We start from the raw sequence: 25860 nt of genomic DNA on the forward strand, positions 1-25860 counted from the left end.
GCAACCAACCAGAGAGATGTCAAACAGGTACTAGGACTCCGGAATTTTTGGTCCATCCAAGTATTCCAGAAGAGGTTGGAGGGGTACACAGTCAACCTTTCTTAGATCACAGAAAGCTAAGGCCCCTGCGTATCCCTCAGGTACCCAGAAGCCCTTTTGACACCATGCCACCCAGGGGGAGGCGGTTGGAGCCAGGCTGCTCAGATTTGTCCAGGTCTGGCAAGATCACTGCCAAGATCAGTGGGTGCAATCCACAGTGGCGCAATGCCATTATTGGTGGTTCAAACGGCAGCCCCTGGAATACTTCACCCCCACCAAGACAACCCAGTCGCCCCTGAATTTAGCTGCTCTTCAGGAGGACATCAACATTTTGCTGCTTCAAGGGGCAATCGTACCAGTTGCGGCCTGTCAAAGGTTTACAGGCTTTTACTCACCACTCTTCCTGGTCCAGAAAAAAGCAGGGGGATCCAGACCAGTGAGCGACCTCAAGATACTGAACCAATTTATCCAGTTAGACCGATTTCAAGATGGAGTCTCTCCATACCATAATCCAGATAATTCAGCCAAAAGACTGGATGATTTCGGTCGTACCAACAGTTTCTCAGTTTCTCAGGTTTGCAGTGGGAGACAGCCATTACCAATTTGTCTGCCTTCCCTTCGGCCTATCCACTTCTCCTCGAACCTTCACCAAGGTTCTGATTGCAGTCTTGGCCCCACTGAGGAAGAAAGGACTCGGAGTCCATCATTTCTTGGACGACATCATCCTCCTGGCCCAGAACCAATACCTTTTGCGGATGCAGAAGGAGCGCCTGTTGTCCACCTTACGGACATTAGGCTTGATAGTCAACTAATAAAAAAGCCAACTGGAACCTACACAGAATATGGTCTACCTGGGGGCCCAGTTCAATACCCAAGCAGCCACAGTTTATTTGCCTCTTCACAAACTCCCAAAAATTAGGGAAAAGTTCCAACAAGCATTGGCGGCGCCAGTGATGTCAGCATCCCAGTGCATGAGTCTTGTCAAGACGATGGCTTCATGTATCCTGATGATCCCCTGGGCTCACTGGAGACTCAGAGTTTTCCAACAGGGCTTCCTGATACAGTGGAAGAGGGTTCGTCTAGCCCAGCCAATCACGATAACCAGCCAGATGCGCCAGAGTCTCTGGTGGTGGACGAGACAAACACTAGTGCATCATCGTCCATTAAGGCTGCAGCCATGGATCATTCTTACCACTGATGCCAGCGCAGCAGGGTGGAGCGCCACCTGCGAAAAACTCAAGATCCAGGGCAGATGGGAATTTGCCATTTAGGGCCTAGTTTCCAATATTCTGAAACTTAGAGCAGCATTTATGGTGTTAGCCACCTTGCTGCCTCACATACAGGGTCGCTACAGTCCTGCTACAGACAACACGGCAGCAGTGTCCTATATACAGCGACAAGGCGGGACACACAGCCAATCCCTCTTTAAAGAGGTGGAACCGATCATGACATTGGCACAGCAGTATCACCCGGATTTGAGGGCCATATATCTTCCAGGCTGTCAGAATTTGGAAGCGGATCTATCCAGACAATTCAAGGATCCCAATGATTGGTCCCTTCACCCCAAAGTGTTCAAACAGTGGGGGTGTCTGCAACTGGATCTTTTTGCCTCATCAACCAACTACAAGGTGAGCCGGTTCCTCCCACCCTACCCTCATCCATAAGCGGAGGGGATGGACGCCTTGACCCATCCTTGGGTTGCACAACTGGCCTATGCCTTCCCTCCAATTTCTCTAATCCTGAAATTTCTGAAGAGATTGTTGGCAGAGAATCTGACATTCATTGCAATACTACCATGCTGGTCTCGCAGGCCATGGTTCTCTTTCTTGCAATGGATCTCAGCGCGTGCCCACCGATCACTCTGCCGGTGACTCCTCATCTCCTGTCACAAAGAGATATCCTACATCCGCAACCATCACATCTGGCCTTAGTGGCCTGGAGATTGAAAGGCAGGGGTTACAAGAGTTAGGATGTTCTTCAGAGGTTATTAGAACTTTACAGAGTTCCAGAAAGGGGTCAACCAATGGCATCTACTCCTGAATATGGCATAGATTCACAAGCTTTGCAGCCGGACGTCAGTTCGACCCTAGTGACCCGAATGTGTCTCAAATCCTGTCTTTCCTACAAACCGGATTGGATTTGGGGCTTAGCCTAAGTTCACTTAAGGTGCAGATTTTACCCCCAAAAAATGGGCAGCAAACCTGCTGGTGGAACGCTTCATGAGAGCGGTACTTAGACTACGCCCTCCCAAGAGAAATAGGGTTTCCTCAATGGGACCTGGCAGTAGTCCTCAATTTTCTAGCAAAGCGTCCTTGTGCTCCGACAGAAGACTGTTCACTATGGGATATCACCTTAAAAACAGCTTTCCTAATAGCCATAACTTCAGGGGGAAGGGTGTCGGAACTCCAAGCATTGGGAGCAGCCAAACCTTATACCATATTCTTCCCAGGCAGTGTTGTGCTGAGACCATTGGATCACTTTGTCCCAAAAGTGGCATCAGTATTTCACCTCTCCAAAGAATGGGTGCTTCCAGCCTTCCCAGCAGAAACAGATGCTGGCCTGCTTGAGTTGGACATTCCCAAAGTCTTCAAAGCCTATCTCCAGGCTACTTCGTCAGTCAGACGTTGACAGACTTTTCATTATACCTTCCGGAAAATTTAAAGGCAAAAAGGCCTCGGCCAGAACCATCTCGGCCTAGATTGTAAAAACTATTCACCGGGCATATATAGTGGCCGGGAAGGACCCTTCAGAGGTGGTTAGAGCTCACTCAACCAGGGAAATGTCATCTTTTTGGGCAGGGCAGGCAGGAGTGTCACTGGAGACAGTATGCAAAGCGGCTATCTGGTCATCCCATCACAGGTTCTTGAAACACCACAGGGTGGATCCAGCAGCTCTTACTACAGTAGAGTTTGGGAGGAAATCCAAGCTTCTATGTCTATTGTTAAATAAAGACTAAGTTTGCAGCATTAAATCCCTCTCAAAAGCTCATTATTTATCATCGATCATATGTATGCTGCCATGTTGGCGTCAGGAAAATGGAAAATTGTATTAAATACTTTCCTGACGCCAATACATGTCAGCATACGCACCCTCCCTCTGATCTTTGTGCTTTATACAGAGAATGGGGGAGGTAGCTCTTAGTTAGACTTTTATAGAGCTAAACAGGTCCTGTGGGTGGATATAGGGGTGGAGCTATATCATATGTATGCTGCCAGGTATTGGCGTCAGCAAAGGAAAATGACGGTAAGTATTTGATACAATTTTTCATTTTTTCACTCTTTTTCCAGTGATCGCTGATCTGCAACCAAAATGTATTGTGACCAGTGCAAAGCAGGATCCGAATTTCTCTGACTTCCTTCGAACCTTAAGTAATGTGGTTTTGCTCTTCCCTTTTTATTCTTGGTATTTTTGTATACATTGTACACATCTCTATACGTGACACAAATAACCCATTCTGTAGAAGCTACCAACTAATATCCTCTTCATTATCAGCTGTACAGCCTCTACTTACATGTCTTCCTTTTCCAGATGATGAAGTTGATGGAAGATTGAAAGTGGAGATCTTTCTGTTTCCTCGAATGGACTTTGGTAATCAGCCATGTGCAGGCCTCTGTTTGTATCCTATGTCCGGATATAAAATGTCAGTCATTATCTGTTCTGAAGTCCCTCATCTCTATTTAAAAAGACAACACAGAGTAGAGGAAGGATGATAGCAGAACTTGTGATCTCTGTAGACAGCACAGAAGCTGTGAATTTTTAACACATTACTAGCAAGTTTATTTGTAGGGGACAAAGACTAATATGCAGGATACCACTGCAAACATTCTCACTAAACTGATTCTAGAAACATAAATCTGGGCACTATGGATAATGGTGTTTTCCAATTAAAAAAATAAAACTGCCTGTAGGTATAACATTTCAAGTAGAGCTATAGATTTTATTTTTTATTTATTTTATTATATTTAGGGTAGAGTAAGGAAGGGTTAGAACTCCTGTCAATTTTTTTCCTCCCATCTGTGTCTCATTGGTGAGATTTCTCTTCACTTCCTGTCCTGTAACCAAAACAGGAAAAGAGAGGAAACAAGATTAAAAGAATAGGTGTCCCCATTTTAATATCATCCCTATAATACTGTTCTGGGGACAACCCCAGGCAAAGCTTTGACACTTCCAGGTAATGTCAGAACTTACCTGCTCTCTCCAGTTCCACCACATTCCTATTTATCAACAAGGCAGCCTATCAGGATGGACTAGTAGGTATGTGATGATGGGGTGTGACAGTGCAGGCAAACTCCAACACTACTTAGATGTGTTAGAGTTTTGTCTGTTTGTTTATAAAGACCAGCATTCAACCATAGTAAAGGTGGAAAAAACTGATGCAAGTATGTGCCTCTGACAGAGGCTTCTTACCACGTGATCAGCTGTGACCAATCACAGCTGATCATCGCGTGAACTAGGAAGTGCCGGTAAACAGCATTCCTCAGTTCGCGCTGACAGGGAGAGCCGATCGGCGGCTCTTCCTGTCAGAGGGGTGGTCTGTGCTGATAATCAGCACATTTATTATCAGCACAGCCCCATCAGATGTGCCACCACAGCTGCCAAAAAGGTGCCCATCAGCTGCCTGTCAGTGCCCAATAAAGTGCCAATCGGTGCCCACCACAGTGCCAGTCAGTTCCCATCACATTGCCAATCAGTACCCTACAGTACCACCTGTCAGAACCTCATCAGTACCTCATCATCAGTGCTGCATAAAAGAAAAACTTCTTTTTTTCTTTTTTCAAAAATTTTGGTCTTTTTTCGTTTGTTTAGCAAAAATCCCAATGGTGATCAAATACCACCAAAAGAAAGCTCTATTTGTAGGAAGAAAATTCTAAAAATTTAGTTTGGGTACAGTGTTGCATGACCGCGCAAGTGTCATTCAAAGTGCGACAGCACTGAAAGCTGAAAATTGTCCTGGGCAGGAAGGGGCGAAAGTGCCAGCTATTGAAGTGGTTAATGATCATCGAATTACACCTGTGGCAAACTCTGGCACTTTAATTTTATTTCTACATGGACTTTTTATATGAAATTTTGTTCTCTTTACCTCTCACTGGGCGCTTTTTATTTATGGTATGTTATTTTTAGCACATTGTCATTTTGTCATATTATGCACTTTAGCACCACTGTTTACCTATTAGAATCTTGTTTAGGTGAATGCACTTAGTTTTATATTGAAAAATAGTATGCTAAATAACAGTGGGATCAAGCTAAAAGGTAACGTAAATGACCATGAAAACCTGACTGCTGTGCTTCATAGATCCTCTTGCTTTAGCTTTCGTTTTTATTAAACCGCACCAATATGCCTCTGTTGCTCCCTCCTAATGACCATACCCCTGTCCTGTAATGTTGTAGTATATGAGGGATGACACTGGATTGCTCTTTAGGATTGGGACAATACTGATAATGAATTCCTGTCTGTATCATCCACAGCGCTGCCTATCTGTAAGCAACGGATCCTCACAACAAATTTCTCATTGCTGCCTTCTAACCTCACTGAGCCAGAGAAGATTATACATCTTTCCTCTATCATTCCCTTTGACTGCCCTCTTATGGTGAGACCTAAGAAATTTTACTACTGCCAGATGTTCACTGCATAAAAATCACAATATTGTCCAGATGTGTTTTGCTATAAATCTGTTGCAGATTATAGGCATGCATATTTTTTAATGAGTAAAGTTGCCACGTGTTCCGACCCACACTTCAATTAAACAGGGCTCAGCCTGGCAGTGCCACATGAATTTAGTAGAACATCTGGCAAACAATAAAGACCCTAAATTAAATTTTGTATTAAGTATGTGGCAAAGTCCCGAGCCTCTTTAGGCCTAATGGTTACCTCCAGAGTTAGGGAGAGCTGAAATCCTTCAGTGTAGAGTGGGTTACAAGGCACTGTGGGTGTAATGCAAGATGAACAGGTGGGCGCCAGACACTTTTTGAATGCAAAGAGATTTATTGTCTCTTGAACAGAAATGTGGGAGAGAGGGTTAGGGCCAGGACACCCTTAGGTAGATGCAAAGGTAAATAGCAGACTCCGAGACTTCTATAGGTGGACAGCTATACAGGTGAAGGCTTCCAGCCGGACACCACTTCTGTATAGGTAGGATTGCTGATCGCTGGTATTTGCAACACGAACAGTTCTCCTTACCCCACACTCACTCACTGTGGGTCTTCACTCAACGAGCTCCCAGCCTTTCACTAGACTTCAGATACACTAGCCACTGGATCCCCTGAGCTCTTCCACTGTTAGCACTCAGTATCTTCCTCAAGTGTCACCCCCAATTCCTTGCTGGGTCCCTGGCTTGGCACTCAGATACTCCTCAAGCTTCACCCCCGCTGACACGTTAGGTCCCTGGCTTGGCACTCACTGATGCTCAACAAACGTCCCCTTTGCTGTCCCACTGGGTCCCTGACTTGGCACTTGCTGAAATTTTCCCACTTCTTCACCGTCCCCGGCTGGCAAGAAGTCTGCTCTGGTACTGGCCTCAGCTTACTCACAGTGGTCTCCGGTAACAAGGTGGATGGTTCCTTAGTGGTGACAGCTTCCCCTCTACCTCCGACCACGACTGGTTCCCCGGCCAGCAGAACAGTTACTTCTGGTTAGACTACAACCCTGCAGTCCCAACCCTGCTCTCCTGCTTCTGGATAGGCCCTCAGCCAGCCTAGCAGCCAGATGTCCCCGGGATAGGCCTAAGGTTTACGGCCTAGCAGCCCGGGGCAACATAACACACCTCCACCCAGACAGCCATCCAGGTGGCACAAAACCCCGATCATCTGAATCCACCCAAATAAATAGGCTCTCCCAGCAGACCAAGGGACCCAAGAAAATCCCTGCTCATTGGCTGAGACACCCCATTCATTCATAATCTGTCCTTGCTATGCCCTTGTCTTATCCAATGTCACCAGATACCCGGCCACTTAGTGACAGAAGAGAGAAGTGCAGCAATTCCAGAATAAGGGGGAAATCAATTGAGCTCCTAACAATTGGCCAAGGCAACTATCACCTGGCAACTACATTTAACAGCAGCTCTGCCTAAACATCAGGGTGCTACAAGTAAAAAATAACATGAAATGTACTTTAAAGCTCCAGACAAACTGCTAAATACACAGTTAATACATATTAGATCTGTGTGGCATGCCAAAATATTTGTTTCTGTACATCAAGTCCTGAAATTTTCACACCTCTGCCATACAGCATAGGCCTTCTTGGCAGGGAAGGGGCCCTAATCCTTCTCTGCTGCAGATACACGTTCACTTACAGTTCACTTTGTTTTCTCTTGTGTTAAGTATGGATGAGCTCAGAAGTGTCCAGATCCTAGTCTGGACCTGTCTGAACTATCTCGCCAGGAAGCTGTCACTGCACCCACTTGTCACAAGTGGCCGGGGCATTCCCCACCCCACAGGCACATATATACACACCCCTTGTATACATGTTTGGGGAATGCCTTGGCTGCTTATGATTGGTGATACGCAGGAACAGCTTCCTGGCAGGATAGCCCAAGCGGGTTCGGACTAGGATCTGAACACGCCTGAGCTCATCCCTAACATTAAGCAGAGAGAATACCATGACATACTGCAGTCTCCAAACCACTGCTATTTAAGTTGTCTTCCAGTGGTAATGTGACATTCATTTGGTGAATGCAATGTTGTCAAATCCAATGTAATTAGAATTTGAAAGCTAGTGTACATGTCAATATATGGATTTCTCTGTCGAATAAGCCAGTACTGGATGCATCATATTTTAGGAATCTTAGAAAAATCAGCGCTCAGTGATGGAACACAAAGTAACAGCGGTCACTTAATCAACTGTCAAATTATAAGCAGCGCTAATAATTAATAAATCTGTAAACATAAATTCACAGCCAAAATGTGCAATAGTGATCGTACATACAGATCAACCTGTAGAGAAAAACTCAAATCCATACATGAAAATTCATATAACTCAAATCTGCAAGAAAATTTGTGCAATGATGAGCTGGAGGCCTCGTAGTAGCCAAGGAGTGGTCCTGACAGACTACCATGCCGGCAATAAGGACTATTCCAAGATCTCCCCTATAAGAGTTCAGCTTTAAATCTATGCAATACATCTGTTGACTGTGCTGGAGAGACGACATCACGCATGCTTCGCTACCCTTTGTGACGATACAAGAGCCGACAACTTGCTGGAACTCTGAAATATGGAAGTCCAATCTGTGTTGTTTGTTACCCATGCTGAACACAAGTCATATGAAGGTACTTCTTACTACTTTTAATAAAGAGTTTATTGTTTGATGTGCTTCACTATGGCAGTTTTATTTTGTAATGCTTTTAGCCACACACTGGGATCTGTTGCCAAGTGAACATCGCTTTTCATTGAATGACTAGCTCTTCATGTTCTAATACATGCGTATATGACCATTATAACTTATGGTCCCACACATTCGGTAAGAGGCATACGCTGAGTGTTTCTTGCTGGTGGTGGATCCCTTTTTCCTTTTTTTTTTTTTTTAATTCTTTATTTGAAGCGGAGCTCTGCCGAAAAATAAAAAATTAAGTCATTAGCTACAAATACTGCAGCTGCTGACTTTTAATATCAGGACACTTACCTGTTCAGGGCGCCCGTGATGTCCTCACCCGAAGCCGATCTGTCCCTCGGCTCCCAGGTGCAGGCGCCGGCATCTTCAGTAAGGAAATCGGGAAGTGAAGCCTTACGGGGCGGAGGAGGGGCCGGACATGGCGAAGATCACCGTGGATACTACGGCAATCTCTTGCCGAAAGTGGGAGCAAATACCTGGATAAGACTGGTATCCGCTCCCCCCCCCTGAAAGGTGCCAAATGTGACACCGGAGGGGGGGGGGGGGATCCGAAAAAAGCGGAAGTTCCATTTTTGGGTGGAACTCCCCTTTTAAGGTATGCAACATGGCAATGTAGTACGACCCAACAGTTTGTTCTTAATGATAACCATTACCAGTGATACAAAAAGCAAATACAAACAGGGGTTTAAATACAGGATTGAAGCCACAGGCCAATATCCTTCCAATAAAATGTACTGCCTAAAGGCTGTGGCATCCACGGCGGGGTCGCCGGCTCAAGAAGTCTAATTCCCATATGAGAGTAATCTCAATTTAGGACTAGGTCAATAATCATCAATCGTCAATAATCAAGGACCCCTTTCTTATTTGCATTGCACAGTGCACTTTCTGCATGTATTGCAAGTAAATTTAATTTATCTAAGTTACTGTTTACAAGTTGTATGAACATTTACATATTGGTTTGCAGACCTGTGTTTATACTGACCTTTTTTTTTATGCACAAGTTTATGAGTTATGTGAACATTCATGTATAGATTTGTAGTTCTAATTATTTTTTTCTACAGGTTGCTCTGTATGCACTATCACTATTACATGTTTGCACTTTATGGTTATGGATTTACTTATTAGCGCTGCTTATAATTCACATATTTTAAGAATATTCAATCCTAACAGAAAATAATCTAATATAAGAACATTTGCGTTTTACCTTATAACCCTGTTCACATAACAGCCTCAACTTTATACAGTATATTGTGCAAAAAATCTCTGAAGCTAATCAGTAAACGTTGGTTAATTCACACAGAGCATGCAGTTTCACAAAAAAATGCAGTTTCACTAAAAAATACACTGAATCCAATAAGGCAGATTGCATCTATATGCTGTGTTGGTAAAAATGACGCATGTCCTATTTTCTGTGAATTTTCATATGCTGTGATTACTAGTAAAAACAGTTAAAAAAAAAGTACTAAAATAGGCATGGATAGATGTGAACATGGCTTTATGCTGTGTACACATGGGCGGACTTTTCGGCATCAAAGGTCCGACGGACTTTTGAACGAATGGACTTGCCTACACACGATCACACCAAAGTCCGACTGATTCGTACGTGATGACGTGCGACTGGACTAAAATAAGTAGCCAAGGAGTGGTCCTGACAGACTACCATGCCGGCAATAAGGACTATTCCAAGATCTCCCCTATAAGAGTTCAGCTTTAAATCTATGCAATACATCTGTTGACTGTGCTGGAGAGACGACATCACGCATGCTTCGCTACCCTTTGTGACGATACAAGAGCCGACAACTTGCTGGAACTCTGAAATATGGAAGTCCAATCTGTGTTGTTTGTTACCCATGCTGAACACAAGTCATATGAAGGTACTTCTTACTACTTTTAATAAAGAGTTTATTGTTTGATGTGCTTCACTATGGCAGTTTTATTTTGTAATGCTTTTAGCCACACACTGGGATCTGTTGCCAAGTGAACATCGCTTTTCATTGAATGACTAGCTCTTCATGTTCTAATACATGCGTATATGACCATTATAACTTATGGTCCCACACATTCGGTAAGAGGCATACGCTGAGTGTTTCTTGCTGGTGGTGGATCCCTTTTTCCTTTTTTTTTTTTTTAATTCTTTATTTGAAGCGGAGCTCTGCCGAAAAATAAAAAATTAAGTCATTAGCTACAAATACTGCAGCTGCTGACTTTTAATATCAGGACACTTACCTGTTCAGGGCGCCCGTGATGTCCTCACCCGAAGCCGATCTGTCCCTCGGCTCCCAGGTGCAGGCGCCGGCATCTTCAGTAAGGAAATCGGGAAGTGAAGCCTTACGGGGCGGAGGAGGGGCCGGACATGGCGAAGATCACCGTGGATACTACGGCAATCTCTTGCCGAAAGTGGGAGCAAATACCTGGATAAGACTGGTATCCGCTCCCCCCCCCTGAAAGGTGCCAAATGTGACACCGGAGGGGGGGGGGGGGATCCGAAAAAAGCGGAAGTTCCATTTTTGGGTGGAACTCCCCTTTTAAGGTATGCAACATGGCAATGTAGTACGACCCAACAGTTTGTTCTTAATGATAACCATTACCAGTGATACAAAAAGCAAATACAAACAGGGGTTTAAATACAGGATTGAAGCCACAGGCCAATATCCTTCCAATAAAATGTACTGCCTAAAGGCTGTGGCATCCACGGTGCGTATATCCTGTATTGTGGAGAAAGTCACATAGGAGAACACGTCTGTCATGTACATACAGAAGAAAATAGCACATAATGGTAGGCACATAACTACCATGAGGTGGGGGGTTAAACTAAAACCTCATATAGTATAAGGCAACCATGTCCGGGCCCCAAAGCAGCTGCACCAAAGGTCCGCGCATACCGGTTAGTTTTTTTCCTTGATTTTGAGAGGAAGAAATGGACATACTGGGGTTGATTTACTAAAGGAAAATAGAATGTGCACTTGGTAAAGGGTAGTTGTACTCTACAAGTGCAGTTGCTCCAGAGCTCAGTAAATCAGCAAAAACTCTGCTGACTTCCATCATCCATTCACGTGCAAGCAAAAATGCTGTTTTTTATTTTCCTTGCACGTGATTGGGTACTCTTTGCAAAGTGAAGCATTACCTTATTTACTAAGCTCTGGAGCAACTGCACTTTTCAAAGTGCACAGTCTATTTGTTTTTAGTAAATCAACCCCAAAAGGTCTCTAGGAAATCGGGGAGAAAGAATAGGAAAAAAAAAAGTGGGGGTGAAAAAGTGGGAAGCATAGGCGGGGTCGCCGGCTCAAGAAGTCTAATTCCCATATGAGAGTAATCTCAATTTAGGACTAGGTCAATAATCATCAATCGTCAATAATCAAGGACCCCTTTCTTATTTGCATTGCACAGTGCACTTTCTGGATGTATTGCAAGTAAATTTAATTTATCTAAGTTACTGTTTACAAGTTGTATGAACATTTACATATTGGTTTGCAGACCTGTGTTTATACTGACCTTTTTTTTTATGCACAAGTTTATGAGTTATGTGAACATTCATGTATAGATTTGTAGTTATAATAATTTTTTTCTACAGGTTGCTCTGTATGCACTATCACTATTACATGTTTGCACTTTATGGTTATGGATTTACTTATTAGCGCTGCTTATAATTCACATATTTTAAGAATATTCAATCCTAACAGAAAATAATCTAATATAAGAACATTTGCGTTTTACCTTATAACCCTGTTCACATAACAGCCTCAACTTTATACAGTATATTGTGCAAAAAATCTCTGAAGCTAATCAGTAAACGTTGGTTAATTCACACAGAGCATGCAGTTTCACAAAAAAATGCAGTTTCACTAAAAAATACACTGAATCCAATAAGGCAGATTGCATCTATATGCTGTGTTGGTAAAAATGACGCATGTCCTATTTTCTGTGAATTTTCATATGCTGTGATTACTAGTAAAAACAGTTAAAAAAAAAAGTACTAAAATAGGCATGGATAGATGTGAACATGGCTTTATGCTGTGTACACATGGGCGGACTTTTCGGCATCAAAGGTCCGACGGACTTTTGAACGAATGGACTTGCCTACACACGATCACACCAAAGTCCGACTGATTCGTACGTGATGACGTGCGACTGGACTAAAATAAGGAAGTTTATAGCCAGTAGCCAATAGCTGCCCTAGCATCGGTTTTCGTCCATCGGACTAGCATACAGACGAACGGATTTTTCGACTGGACTCTAATCCGTCGGAAAGATTTGACCCATGTTTTCAATCTAAATCCGTCTGAATTTCGACTGAAAAACTCCGCTGCAGGTCCGATGAAGCCCACACACGGTCGGATTGTCTGACGGATTCGTTCCGTTGGACCAGTCTGGTCCAAAAGTCCACCCGTGTGTACATGGCATTAGTGTCGAACAATTTCTCATTATGCTATAGATTTGGTTTATCATCTGAGCAGCAGCTTTATGGTGCCTCTAAAACCAGTAAACCACTTGGTGCCTGTAATCAAATCCACAGGTAAAACAGATAGATATGTATTGCAAATGTGCATTTAGCTACTTGTCTGTAGCTCAGTTTTGAAAGCAAACATTGTGGACTCATTCACATGGGTGTACCGATCCATATACCCATGCGAAGGGTCGTCTTCAGCCTTCCGGGATTCACAGGTGTTCTGTAGGAGCAGCTTGTTGAAATAAATGACAGGCAGCCGGCTGCATGGACCTCTACACCCTTCCTGGACTGTATATGCATGCGGGTCCAATGCAAAAATCAGAATGCAGTCTGTCTGCGCCCTGATCCGTGCATGGGACCCGCATGGATGTGCACTTTGTAATGCAAGTTGAGGTCCGTGCAGCCAGCTGCCTGTCATTGATTTCAATGGACTGCTTCTACACAACACCTGTGAATCCTGGGAGGCTGAAGATGTCCATTCCCCATCATCAAAATACACTGATGAGCGCTGCAGACTTTAGTCTGCAGTGGGAATTGAATGCGGAAAATCTGACAAGGCAGCTGTACCAAAGTCGATCTGTTGACTGGCTGAATTTCAATCCTTGTATGGCCGTAAGGCCTCTTGCACGCGATACTCGTGTTTGAGCATCTGTTTTTTCAGCCGTTTCTTTTTGTATGTATTTGCATGCATATGTGTTGATGCATTTCGTGCACATGCACGCAAATTTATTCTCGCGTTCACTATATGTTAATGGACATTTGCATGCAAATGTGCACGATTGCGTGCAAATGTGTACATGAGGCCTAAATTACTGACCAAAAATGCTGATTTTTCTATTTTTTTGTATTTTATTTTATTTTTTTACTGAAGAACACACGGAGCTTGTTTACGCGCCTGTGTGCATAGGCACATTACAAATAATGTGCTGTATTTTAGCTTAGTAAAAAAATAAGCTGTACTGAGCTTTTTCAAGCTGCAGTGTGCAAGAGGCCTAACAGCGCAACTTTCATAGTGTAACTTAGGCTGTATTGAAATATGTTTGCACAGTGACTCTTCCAGAGTTTTTTTAAATACTCTTTATGGCTTTTTTCAATTATTTTTAGAAAGACAAGCATATTTGCAAAGAAAATATTACACATGCATTATTGTAAGGAAACAATACAGCTTTATGGTCAGCTCTGTCTTTGCTCTCAGGTTGGTTTTGTAGGTTTAGACCCCTTTCCCACTGGAGGTGTTTTTCAGGTGCTTTAGCGCTAAAAATAGCGCCTGAAAAAAGCCTTAGCTGCAATCCCAGTGTGAAAGCCCGAGTGCTTTCACACTGGGGCGCTGAGCTGGCAGGATGTAAAAAAAAAATCCTGCAAGCAGATACACCGCTCCTAAAGCGCCGCTGCCCATTGAAATCAATGGGCAGCGCCACCGAACCGCCGCCAAAGGGTCGCTGCAGCAGCGCTTTGCAGGCGGTTTTAACCCTTTTCTCAGCCGCTAGCGGGGGTTAAAAGCGGCCGAAAAGCGCTGCTAAAAATATTGGCACTTTACCAGCCGGGCGCTGGCAGTGTGAAAGTGCCCTAATAATCTAGGCTTCTTACCACCTGAACGGATTTGGATAAATTGATTGGAAAAAATGCAGGCATCATTGTGCCTTGGCATGGATTACCCTTGAAGTGGAACTTACATTAGCACTATTCTGAATGCTGACATTATTATTTTCTATTGTACTGTCTTTGCCTCTATGTACCTAAAACTTTTTTTTTTAGTATTTCTTCTTTTATTTTCACCAGGTGATTTGCCCAGTAAGTCTGTTGTTGTTCAACAGAACAAGCTCTCCTGCAAATGTATCAGTTAAGAGTGTTGAAACAAACCAATTAACACTGACACGGGTGTCTACAATGATCAGCCTTGATTTATCAATGCAAAACCTTTATCTCAAAAAGAAAAAAAAAACTGTTTCTGTAACTGCAGTGTGCAGGTTTGGCTTCAGTGTATCTAAATCTGCTAGTACAACCACAAGTCCCAAAATGCAATGATCTGCAAATCTCATAAACCCATATTTTCTTTCACAATCGAAAATAGAAACCATATCAAAATGTTAGACTGAAGAAATGTACAATTTTTTAAAGAAAAAAATAAGGTAATTTTGACCTTGATGGCAGCAACATGTCTTTAAAAAAGTTGGGACAGGGGAACAAAAAGCTGCAAAGTAAGTGGTGCTAACCAGGAAGAGCTGAAAGAACATTTTGCATTTAACCACTTCATGCCCGGCCTATAGACAAGAAATGGCCAGGCGGTAGCTTTCCTATCCTGACTGGACATCATATGATTTCCTGTCAGGATGCGCCAATCGCAGGGCCGCGCAGTGGCATGATCTGTCACCGACCATGTCCACAGGACACAGCCAATGACTGATTAGAGTATCGGCTCACTGCCAAAACCATGTGACCGCTTTGACAAATAACAGCAGGTTTCATGAAGTGGATTTGCAAGAGCTCAGCAGCATGACTGACTGGGTAAAAAAAGATCATCTTAGAGAGTCAGAGCATCTCAGAAGTAAAGATGTGCAGAGGTTCATCAATCTGTGATCATCATCTGCATCTAAAATAGTTGAACAGTTTCAGAATAAAGTTTTTCAACATAAAATTGCAAAGGCTTTAAAATATATCATTGTCTACAGTACATAATATCAAAAGATTACGACAATCTGGAGAAATTTCTGGGTGCAAGGGATAAGACCAAAATGCAATATTGGATTCTGGTGATCTTTGGGCTCTCAGACGGCACTGCATTAAAAGCAGGCATGATTCTGTGATGGACGTCACTGCGTGGGCTCAGGAATATTTTCAAAAATCAGTCTGTGAACACAGTTCACCGTGCAATCAAAAAATGCAAGGTGAAGCTCTATCATATAAAGAAGCCATATCTGAACATGTTCCAGAAACACTTTCATCTTCTCTGGGCCCACTCATTTAAAAAGGTCTGTTGCAAATTGGAAAATTGTTCTGTGGTCAGAGGAAAATTTAAATTTGACATTTTTTTTTGGCAACCATGGGCACCACGTCCTTCGGACTAAACAGGGGAGGGACCTTCCAGCTTGTTATCAGCGCTCAGTTGAAAAGACTGCATATCTGATGGTATGGGGGTGCATTAGTATGTGTGGAATGGGCAGCTTGCACCTCTGCAAAGGCACTGCTGAAAGATATTCAGGTTTTAGATTTGATATGTCTTCTATTTTCTGTTGTGAATAAATAATGGGTTTATGAGATTTGCAAATCATTGCATTCTGTTTTTATGTAGATTTTGCACAGCATCCTAACAATAAACAAAGAAAACTACTGCAAACACTACATATAAGGATTGCTATGCTACTAAATATTGCAGTTTTGGGTTTAATCTCACTAATACAATTTCAAGAGTGCAGAAGATGTATGCAGGAACAGTGGTGGAATTTATGCCAAAGCAGCCCGCACAGCCACTTTGGAGTCTGGTGGAGGATTGAAATTGGCACCTTTTGTTTATCTTGTTCTGGCAGGAGAGGTGGTTTGATAGGCTCTGCACATGTCAGATAGTCAGAGAAAATGTGGTTGGTATACTGACCCTCTCTCAATGCTGTAAGCATGCAGTGATCCTGCCACTTGACATGTCAGGTTATGGAGGCACAAACTGTCCATATGTGGGAGCTTTTGGACAATGGGGGTTTGCATGGTTTCTGGGGTCTTCAATGTCCACTGCTGTACGGTAGCTTTTTCAGAAATTAACAAGCCTTTTTTATTTGTCTTGACAAACATGAACATTTACTTAATAGTTGTATAAATCATCAAATAATGTTATTTTTGTACAGATCTGTGCTCTAGGAGGACTTCTAAAGTTTATTGACCGCCGTCGGATTGGTGTTCAGTTAGAGGACCGCAGTGTGGGTGTCCCAATCCTCAGCCTCAGAAAATATGTCTTGTATGTTCTATTTTAGTGCTTTCTCTTAGTTTTGCAATTGCCTCTTATTTCTGAAGCAGTGCCAACTTGTGCTGCAATGGCATAATTTACATGTAAATAATAGCAAGTTAAATGTATTCATGTAGCTAAAGAGACAGGCCATCCACAAGAGATATCCCAGTTATAGGTGGTGTCTGGAGGGCTAAGAATGACTGGAGTACTAAGATATCTTCTCTCCTTAGTTCTTGGCTCTCATCCCCTTGGAGTTTTTGAGGGCTTCCACTCCTCTGGTTACATTTTCTTTATATTAAAATTAAATAAAAAAAAGTCCAAAAGATAGAGATTACATCCACTGTTTGTGTTCTTGCAGTTTGACTGTAGGCACCATATAGACTAGTGGTAGTTTGACAAAAAGCACATTCTTTATGTGATTTGTCCCACATGTAATGGCACTAAAGTTGTATTTCTAATAGGAAAGCACAGTGCAGTTATTTACAAATTAAATAAAGGCATTTGTGCATTTCGATTCAATGCAGTGCTACCAAAAAGAATAAACCAAATTATGACAAATTTAAGGCGGGTACACACAAAAAGTACATGTGTACTGCTGTCTGTTCAACAAAAGCCGGTCTAATGGTCCTGCAGGAAAACCAGCATTCGATCAACGCTTGCAGTCAATGGCTACAAGCTCTGATTAGTGTATTTTGGCAAACAGGAGTACTCCTGTCCACAAACAGTAGAACAGTGGGAGAAATCTCAGCATCGTTGTGTTGATGCGGGAACCTATCAGTGTTTTTTTAATTCAATCTGTGTGTGTGTGTGTCCAGCTTAAAACACAGTTTAAATATAAACAGTGACAAAATAGGTATTAAAATAAAATAATCTACAAAACAATAGCCAATAAAAGGGTGGATGGGATGAGATAATCAGTGCTAGTTAGGGTTACCCAGGAAGGTCAGTGTTTGTAATCATTACACTGTATAATATTTTGCTGCTAAAGCTAACACATTTATGTTTGTATTTCTAGGACTGATATTGTTGATATGGAACCAGATACTTTCAGGTAAAGTAATTGATACTAAAAAATAGCAAATGCATTTCCCTATATCATTGTGTGGTATTAATTAAAGTATAACTGACTATTTGTCCTGGTAACTGTTATCACCTAGAGTGAAAGCTGGAAAAAAATTGCCTTGTCAGCAGAACAGGGATAAATATCACTAGTTCTGATGCCCCTGGCAACAACCATGGGTTTTCCTCACTTTAGAGGGATTTTTTCTCGCTTTCTGTTGTAGCTGTGTTACATGAAGTGAAGGGTAATCTCTCTGATGGAAAGGAGAAAAATTGCGCAAGTCCAATCAAAAACGACTGTATGTAAATATACAAAAAATGTGCAAGCAAAATATTACAAACTCAGCATTGCATGTGTAAAATACATAAAAAAATTAAATAATTATCACCTAAAAAATGTGTATATGTCAAACACGTGATTCAGAGGTAAAAAAATGTGCAAGCAAAAGGGAAGTCCTTAGGTAGTTCTTTAGGAGACAGGGCATTTACTCTTCAATCCAACAGTCTAAGGTGAGATGTAAGATGTGATAATACAAACTGCTTACCAGATATGTTGGATCTCAAGTAATAGAGATCAAAAGCGCCTGTGCATTAGCCTGCCAGCAAATCAGCAATCTGCTTGTGATATTCTTACAACGGGGAGATGTCCACTGGCTGCAAAGGAACCAATGAAGGGAAACCTCACTCCGAGATCACTCTTTACATCAGCAAGGATCTGAAAAGTCTCATAAGATGAGGAACAGAAGAGGACTTCATGGTGTAGTATGTTCCAACGAAATCTTTATTTCCGAACCGATGACATAAGCTTAACATCCATAAAAGCACAGCAAGTAAGAAAAGATTTGAAACAACCGCGATGCAAACCAGCCAGCTGTTCAGCGTGATGACGTCACAGGACTATGCTCCACCCGACGCGTTTCCCCATAGAAGGCATCAACTGGGAACGAAGCTCATGATGCCTACTAAAACTGCCTACTGTTATTTTTTACACTAAACCTACTATGTACCCCATAAGTATTCACATGGGGGTCGGGATCTTGGAGCCCCCCCAGAATTAACCCCCCCGCAGACTCCCACCACCAGGTTGTTGGGAAAAGGCCCTAATCCACGTTAACATGACTTGGTATGGTTCGGAGGGGGGGTACGCTCGCTTATCCCCTCCCTTTCCTGACCTGCATGCTTGGATAAGGGTCTGGTATGGATTTTTATTTTTTTTGCTTGGGGTTTCCCTCAAAGTCCATACTAGACTCAAACGGCTCCATGCCGTTTTTTTCCCTAATTTTATTTTTGCTGGCAATTCTTGTTTTAACATTCAGCTGTCAGCGGAGAGGCCCGCTTACAGCTGATGACTCATCAATTGTCAAGGACCCGGCGACCGGCTTCCCGTCCCACTCCTTGACAACCAGCTATAAACAGTTTGTTACAGAGAAAAAAAACGCATGTAAACACACAGCACTTGCACTTTTGGTGCGAGTCCATTTGAAGTCCACTTAAAGTGGAGTTTCACCCATTTTTTGGAACCTGCAAGCAATCCCATGCCCATTCGCAATGCTATTGTAAATGGCCAAAAAATAAATATATAGATCTATATCTATAGATATAGATCTATATATCTATAGATATATAGATCTATAGATATAGATCTATAGATATATAGATCTATATATATATATATCTATATATCATTTATTTTTTATTTTTTTTCTAAATACCGTTTTTAGCTTTGTTTCTTGCAGCCCTTCCGGTCCGGCCACCTAGGCAATTATGTCACAAGGCAATTCCAATGGACTGCTGGGATATCAGCGTCGGCTATCCCAGGAGTCCATGGGAATCTCCTATTACTGTAATCAGCGCCACACAGTGACATTACTGCGCAGACGGGAGAGCGTGAGGTGCATGCTGGATAGCCAGCTGTATCGAAATTCCAGAAATAAAGACTAGCGGGCTTCAGATACCCACAACTGCAATGGACCCTGCCTGCTTCAGAGATCAGGTATGATTTTAAACAATGTAAAACGAACAAAAAGGAAAACGTTAGTCACAGATTTGAAATGTTAAATTAGAAGTAGGAACAAAAACAAGGAGCTAAAAAATAAAATAAAAAAAGGATGTTTGGGGACTGAAACTCCGCTTTAAAGTTGCTGGATGGGGGTCATGCTCTGATTTAGGAAAATCTGCTAGTCCTATTTCTGGAGTAGTTTAATTTATTTTAATTTATGGAAAAGAACACAGGAGTGCAGACTATTTTTGCAGATTCCAAAGTGAACGAGAAGAGAGGCAGAGAGAAAGATATGTTAGTACTGAAGTATTTCTACTTTATTACTGAAGAGTGTTGGCTATTCATGTCTATTATTTTGTCAGTGTTTTGCAGATATTCAAAAGTGAGGCCCATCCATCTGTATATAAGATGAGCTCTGGAGGCAAAGAAGGACTGAGCCTGTTTGGTATTAATGTGTTTATAACTTTTTGATCACTCTCTTGTCCTTGTATATACAGTATAGTGTGAGTGGTCATCATCCGCATTCAGACTTTATAAAGAATGCAACAAGAAATTAGGGCGGCTAAGATAGAACACGAAAGACACATAGCGGAGGAGAGCAAAAAAAATCCCAAGAAATTCTTTAAGTATGTAAACAGTAAAAAAGGGAGGACAGACCATATTGGCCCCATACAGAATGAAAAAGGACATCTGTTACAAAGGATGGGGAGATGGCGAAGGTATTGAATTTATTCTTCTCCTCAGTCTTCACGAGGGAATTGGGGGCTTCATTAACCAAAACTGCAGTGTTTGTCTTCATGACACATCACAGGATGCACCTCCATGGTTAACAGAGGACAGAATTAAAATTAGACTTGGGAAACTTAACATTAATAAATCACTGGGACCATCTTAGAGGGCTTGCATCCGAGGGTACTTAGGGAACTCAGTCAAGTAATTGCCAGATCATTGTTCCTAATTTTTACTGACCGTCTACTGACTGGAATGGTACCAGGTGATTGGATAAAAGCCAATATAGCACCAATATTTAACCACTTGTCGACCGCCTAACGCATATATACGTCGGCAGAATGGCACGGGCAGGCAGAATCACGTACCTGTACGTGATCTGCCTCCCGCGGGCGGGGGGTCCGATTGGACCCCCCCCCCCCCGGTGCCAGCGGCGGTCGGCATTTCACTGGGAGCGTTGGGAGGCGAGGGGGAGACCATCCGATCGTGGCCCCCCCCTCGCGATCGCTCCCAGCCAATCGGAATCCTCCCCTGCCTGTGTGTAGTTTCACACAGGCAGAGGATGTGATGTCATCTCTCCTCGGCTCGGCAGTTTCCGTTCCAGCGCCGAGGAGAGAAGACATGTAAGTGCACAAAACACAAACACACACAGTAGAACATGCCAGGCACATAAAACACCCCGACCCCCCCCCCGATCGCCCCCCGATCCCCCCCCAACCACCCCCCCCCCCCGTCACAAACTGACACCAAGCAGTATTTTTTTTTTTTTTTTTTCTGATTACTGATTGGTGTCAGTTTGTGACAGTTACTGTGTTAGGACAGTTAGGGTTAGCCCCCTTTAGGTCTAGGATACCCCCCTAACCCCCCCTAATAAAGTTTTAACCCCTTGATCACCCCCTGTCACCAGTGTCACTAAGCGATCATTTTTCTGATCGCTGTATTAGTGTCGCTGGTGACGCTAGTTAGGGAGGTAAATATTTAGGTTCGCCGTCAGCGTTTTATAGCGTCAGGGACCCCCATATACTATCTAATAAATGTTTTAACCCCTTGATTGCCCCCTAGTTAACCCTTTCACCACTGATCACCATATAACCGTTACGGGTGACGCTGGTTAGTTTGTTTATTTTTTATAGTGTCAGGGCACCCGCCGTTTATTACCGAATAAAGGTTTAGCCCCCTGATCGCCCGGCGGTGATATGCGTCGCCCCAGGCAGCGTCAGATTAGCGCCAGTACCGCTAACACCCACGCACGCAGCATATGCCTCCCTTAGTGGTATAGTATCTGTACGGATCAATATCTGATCCGATCAGATCTATACTAGCGTCCCCAGCAGTTTAGGGTTCCCAAAAACGCAGTGTTAGCGGGATCAGCCCAGATACACGCTAGCACCTGCGTTTTTCCCCTTGCCCGGCCCAGCCCAGCCCACCCAAGTGCAGTATCAATCGATCACTGTCACTTACAAAACACTAAACGCATAACTGCAGCGTTCGCAGAGTCAGGCCTGATCCCTGCGATCGCTAACAGTTTTTTTGGTAGCGTTTTGGTGAACTGGCAAGCACCAGCCCCAGGCAGCGTCAGGTTAGTGCCAGTACCGCTAACACCCACGCACGCACCGTACACCTCCCTTAGTGGTATAGTATCTGATCGGATCAATATCTGATCTGATCAGATCTATACTAGCGTCCCCAGCAGTTTAGGGTTCCCACAAACGCAGTGTTAGCGGGATCAGCCCAGATACCTGCTAGCACCTGCGTTTTGCCCCTCCGCCCGGCCCAGCCCACCCAAGTGCAGTATCGATCGATCACTGTCACTTACAAAACACTAAACGCATAACTGCAGCGTTCGCAGAGTCAGGCCTGATCCCTGAGATCGCTAACAGTTTTTTTTGTAGCGTTTTGGTGAACTGGCAAGCACCAGCAGCCTAGTACACCCCGGTCGTAGTCAAACCCGCACTGCAGTAACACTTGGTGACGTGGCGAGTCCCATAAGTGCAGTTCAAGCTGGTGAGGTGGCAAGCACAAGTAGTGTCCCGCTGCCACCAAAAAGACAAACACAGGCCCGTCGTGCCCATAATGCCCTTCCTGCTGCATTCGCCAATCCTAATTGGGAACCCACCACTTCTGCAGCGCCCGTACTTCCCCCATTCACATCCCCAACCAAATGCAGTCGGCTGCATGAGAGGCATTTTCTTTATGTCCTCCCGAGTACCCCTATCCAACGAACCCCCCCAAAAAAGATGTCGTGTCTGCAGCAAGCGCGGATATAGGCGTGACACCCGCTATTATTGTCTCTCCTGTCCTGACAATCCTGGTCTTTGCATTGGTGAATGTTTTGAACGCTACCATTCACTAGTTGAGTATTAGCGTAGGGTACAGCATTGCACAGACTAGGCACACTTTCACAGGGTCTCCCAAGATGCCATCGCATTTTGAGAGACCCGAACCTGGAACCGGTTACAGTTATAAAAGTTACAGTTACAAAAAAATATATAAAATAAAAAATAATAGTTGTCGTTTTATTGTTCCCGCTCTCTCTATTCTCTCTATTGTTCTGCTCTTTTTTACTGTATTCTATTCTGCAATGTTTTATTGTTGTTATGTTTTATCATGTTTGCTTTTCAGGTATGCAATTTTTTATACTTTACCGTTTACTGTGCTTTATTGTTAACCATTTTTTTGTCTTCAGGTACGCCATTCACGACTTTGAGTGGTTATATCAGAATGATGCCTGCAGGTTTAGGTATCATCTTGGTATCATTCTTTTCAGCCAGCGGTCGGCTTTCATGTAAAAGCAATCCTAGCGGCTAATTAGCCACTAGACTGCTTTTACAAGCAGTGGGAGGGAATGCCCCCCCCCCCCAACGTCTTCCGTGTTTTTCTCTGGCTCTCCTGTCTCAACAGGGAACCTGAGAATGCAGCCGGTGATTCAGCCAGCTGACCATAGAGCTGATCAGAGACCAGAGTGGCTCCAATCATCTCTATGGCCTAAGAAACCGGAAGCTACGAGCATTTTATGACTTAGATTTCGCCGGATGTAAACAGCGCCATTGGGAAATTGGGAAAGCATTTTATCACACCGATCTTGGTGTGGTCAGATGCTTTGAGGGCAGAGGAGAAATCTAGGGTCTAATAGACCCCAATTTTTTCAAAAAAGAGTACCTGTCACTACCTATTGCTATGATAGGGGATATTTACATTCCCTGAGATAACAATAAAAATGATTTAAAAAAAAAAAAAATGAAAGGAACAGTTTTAAAATAAGATAAAAAATAATAATAATAATAAAGAAAAAAAAAAAAAAAAGCACCCCTGTCCCCCCTGCTCTCGCGCTAAGGCGAACGCAAGCGTCGGTCTGGCGTCAAATGTAAACAGCAATTGCACCATGCATGTGAGGTATCACCGCGAACGTCAGATCGAGGGCAGTAATTTTAGCAGTAGACCTCCTCTGTAAATCTAAAGTGGTAACCTGTAAAGGCTTTTAAAGGCTTTTAAAAATGTATTTAGTTTGTCGCCACTGCACGTTTGTGCGCAATTTTAAAGCATGTCATGTTTGGTATCCATGTACTCGGCCTAAGATCATCTTTTTTATTTCATCAAACATTTGGGCAATATAGTGTGTTTTAGTGCATTAAAATTTAAAAAAGTGTGTTTTTTCCCCAAAAAATGACATAAAATTGAGTTTATTGGATTTTTTTTTTAGAACAAAAAGTAGAAAATATCATTTTTTTTCAAAATTTTCGGTCTTTTTCCGTGTATAGCGCAAAAAATAAAAACGGCAGAGGTGATCAAATACCATCAAAAGAAAGCTCTATTTGTGGGAAGAAAAGGACGCAAATTTCGTTTGGGTACAGCATTGCATGACCGCGCAATTAGCAGTTAAAGCGACGCAGTGCCGAATTGTAAAAAAGTGCTCTGGTCAGGAAGGGGGTAAAACCTTTCGGGGCTGAAGTGGTTAAAAAGGGCCCAAAATACATACCTGGGAGTTAAAGACCAGTTAGCCTAACATCAATAGTATGCAAGCTCTTGGAGGGGATGATAAGGGACTATGTACAAGATTTTAGTAATGAGAATGGTATCATTAGCAGTAATCAGCATGGATTCATGAAGAATTGTTCTTGCCAAACCAATCTAGTAACCTTCTATGTGGAGGTGAGTTGCCAAATAGATATAGGAAGGCCCGTAGATGTGGTATATCTAGATTTTGCAAAAGCATTTGACGCAGTTCACCATAAACGTTTACTGTACAAAATAAGGTTCGTTGGTATGGACCATAGGGTGAGTACATGGATTGAAAACTGGCTACAAGGGCGAGTTCAAATGGTGATGATAAATGGGGAGTACTCAGAATGGTCAGGGGTGGGTAGTGGGGTTCCCCAGGGTTCTGTCTGTGACCAATCCTATTTAATTTGTTCATAAACGACCTGGAGGATGGGGTAAACAGTTCAATCTCTGTATTTGCAGACGATACTAAGCTAAGCAGGGCAATGACTTCTCCGCAGGATGTGGAAACCTTGCAAAAAGTTAATGAACAAGTTAATGGGGTGGGCAACTACATGGCAAATGAGGTTTAATGTAGAAAAATGTAAAATAATGCATGTGGGTGGCAAAAATATGAATGCAATCTATACACTGGGGGGAGAACCTCTGGGGGAATCTAAGATGGAAAAGGACCTGGGGGTCCTAGTAGATGATAGGCTCAGCAATGGCATGCAATGCCAAGCTGCTGCTAACAAAGCAAATAAAATTATTGGCATGCATGAGTATGCTGTCCAGTTTTGGCCACCAGTCCTCAGGAAGGATGTACTGGAAATGGAGCGAGTACAAAGAAGGGCAACAAAGCTAATAAAGGGTCTGGAGGATATTAGTTATGAGGCAAGGTAACGCATGAGAGGGGATATGATTTCAATTTACAAATACATACCGGTGACCCCACAATAGGGAAAAAACTTTTTTCACGGAAGGGAGTTTAACAAGACACGTGGCCACTCATTAAAGTTAGAAGAAAAGAGGTTTTACCTTAAACTACGTAGAAGGTTCTTTACTGTAAGAGGGGCAAGTATGTGGAATTCCCTTCCACAGGCTCAGCGGGGAGCATCGATAGTTTCAAGAAACTATTAGATAAGCACCTGAACGACCGCAACATACAGGGATATACAATGTAATACTGACATATAATCACACACATAGGTTGGACTTGATGGACTTGTGTCTTTTTTCAACCTCATCTACTATGTAACACTGACACTAAAGACTCAGCCATGCACGTTCTGTATGTTATATTCATTTTTTTTTTTTTTTTTTAAGGGTGCAATCACAATGGGGCCGGTTA

At 43.0% G+C, this 25860-nt stretch overlaps 1 protein-coding gene across 1 annotated transcript in view; it reads left to right on the plus strand.

Moving 5' to 3' along the window:
- Positions 1–25860, plus strand: part of MSH5 (mutS homolog 5) — a 123513-nt gene that overhangs the window by 12943 nt on the left and 84710 nt on the right. Inside the window, exons 3-8 of the mRNA XM_073598965.1 lie at positions 3327–3412; positions 3540–3627; positions 5506–5627; positions 16644–16753; positions 17760–17795; positions 20165–20247. Coding sequence (XP_073455066.1) covers positions 3327–3412; positions 3540–3627; positions 5506–5627; positions 16644–16753; positions 17760–17795; positions 20165–20247 — 525 coding nt within the window. The remainder of the gene's footprint in view (positions 1–3326; positions 3413–3539; positions 3628–5505; positions 5628–16643; positions 16754–17759; positions 17796–20164; positions 20248–25860) is intronic.

Source organism: Aquarana catesbeiana, linkage group LG09, assembly GCF_042186555.1.
Source record: "Aquarana catesbeiana isolate 2022-GZ linkage group LG09, ASM4218655v1, whole genome shotgun sequence".
Classification (NCBI taxonomy): domain Eukaryota; kingdom Metazoa; phylum Chordata; class Amphibia; order Anura; family Ranidae; genus Aquarana; species Aquarana catesbeiana.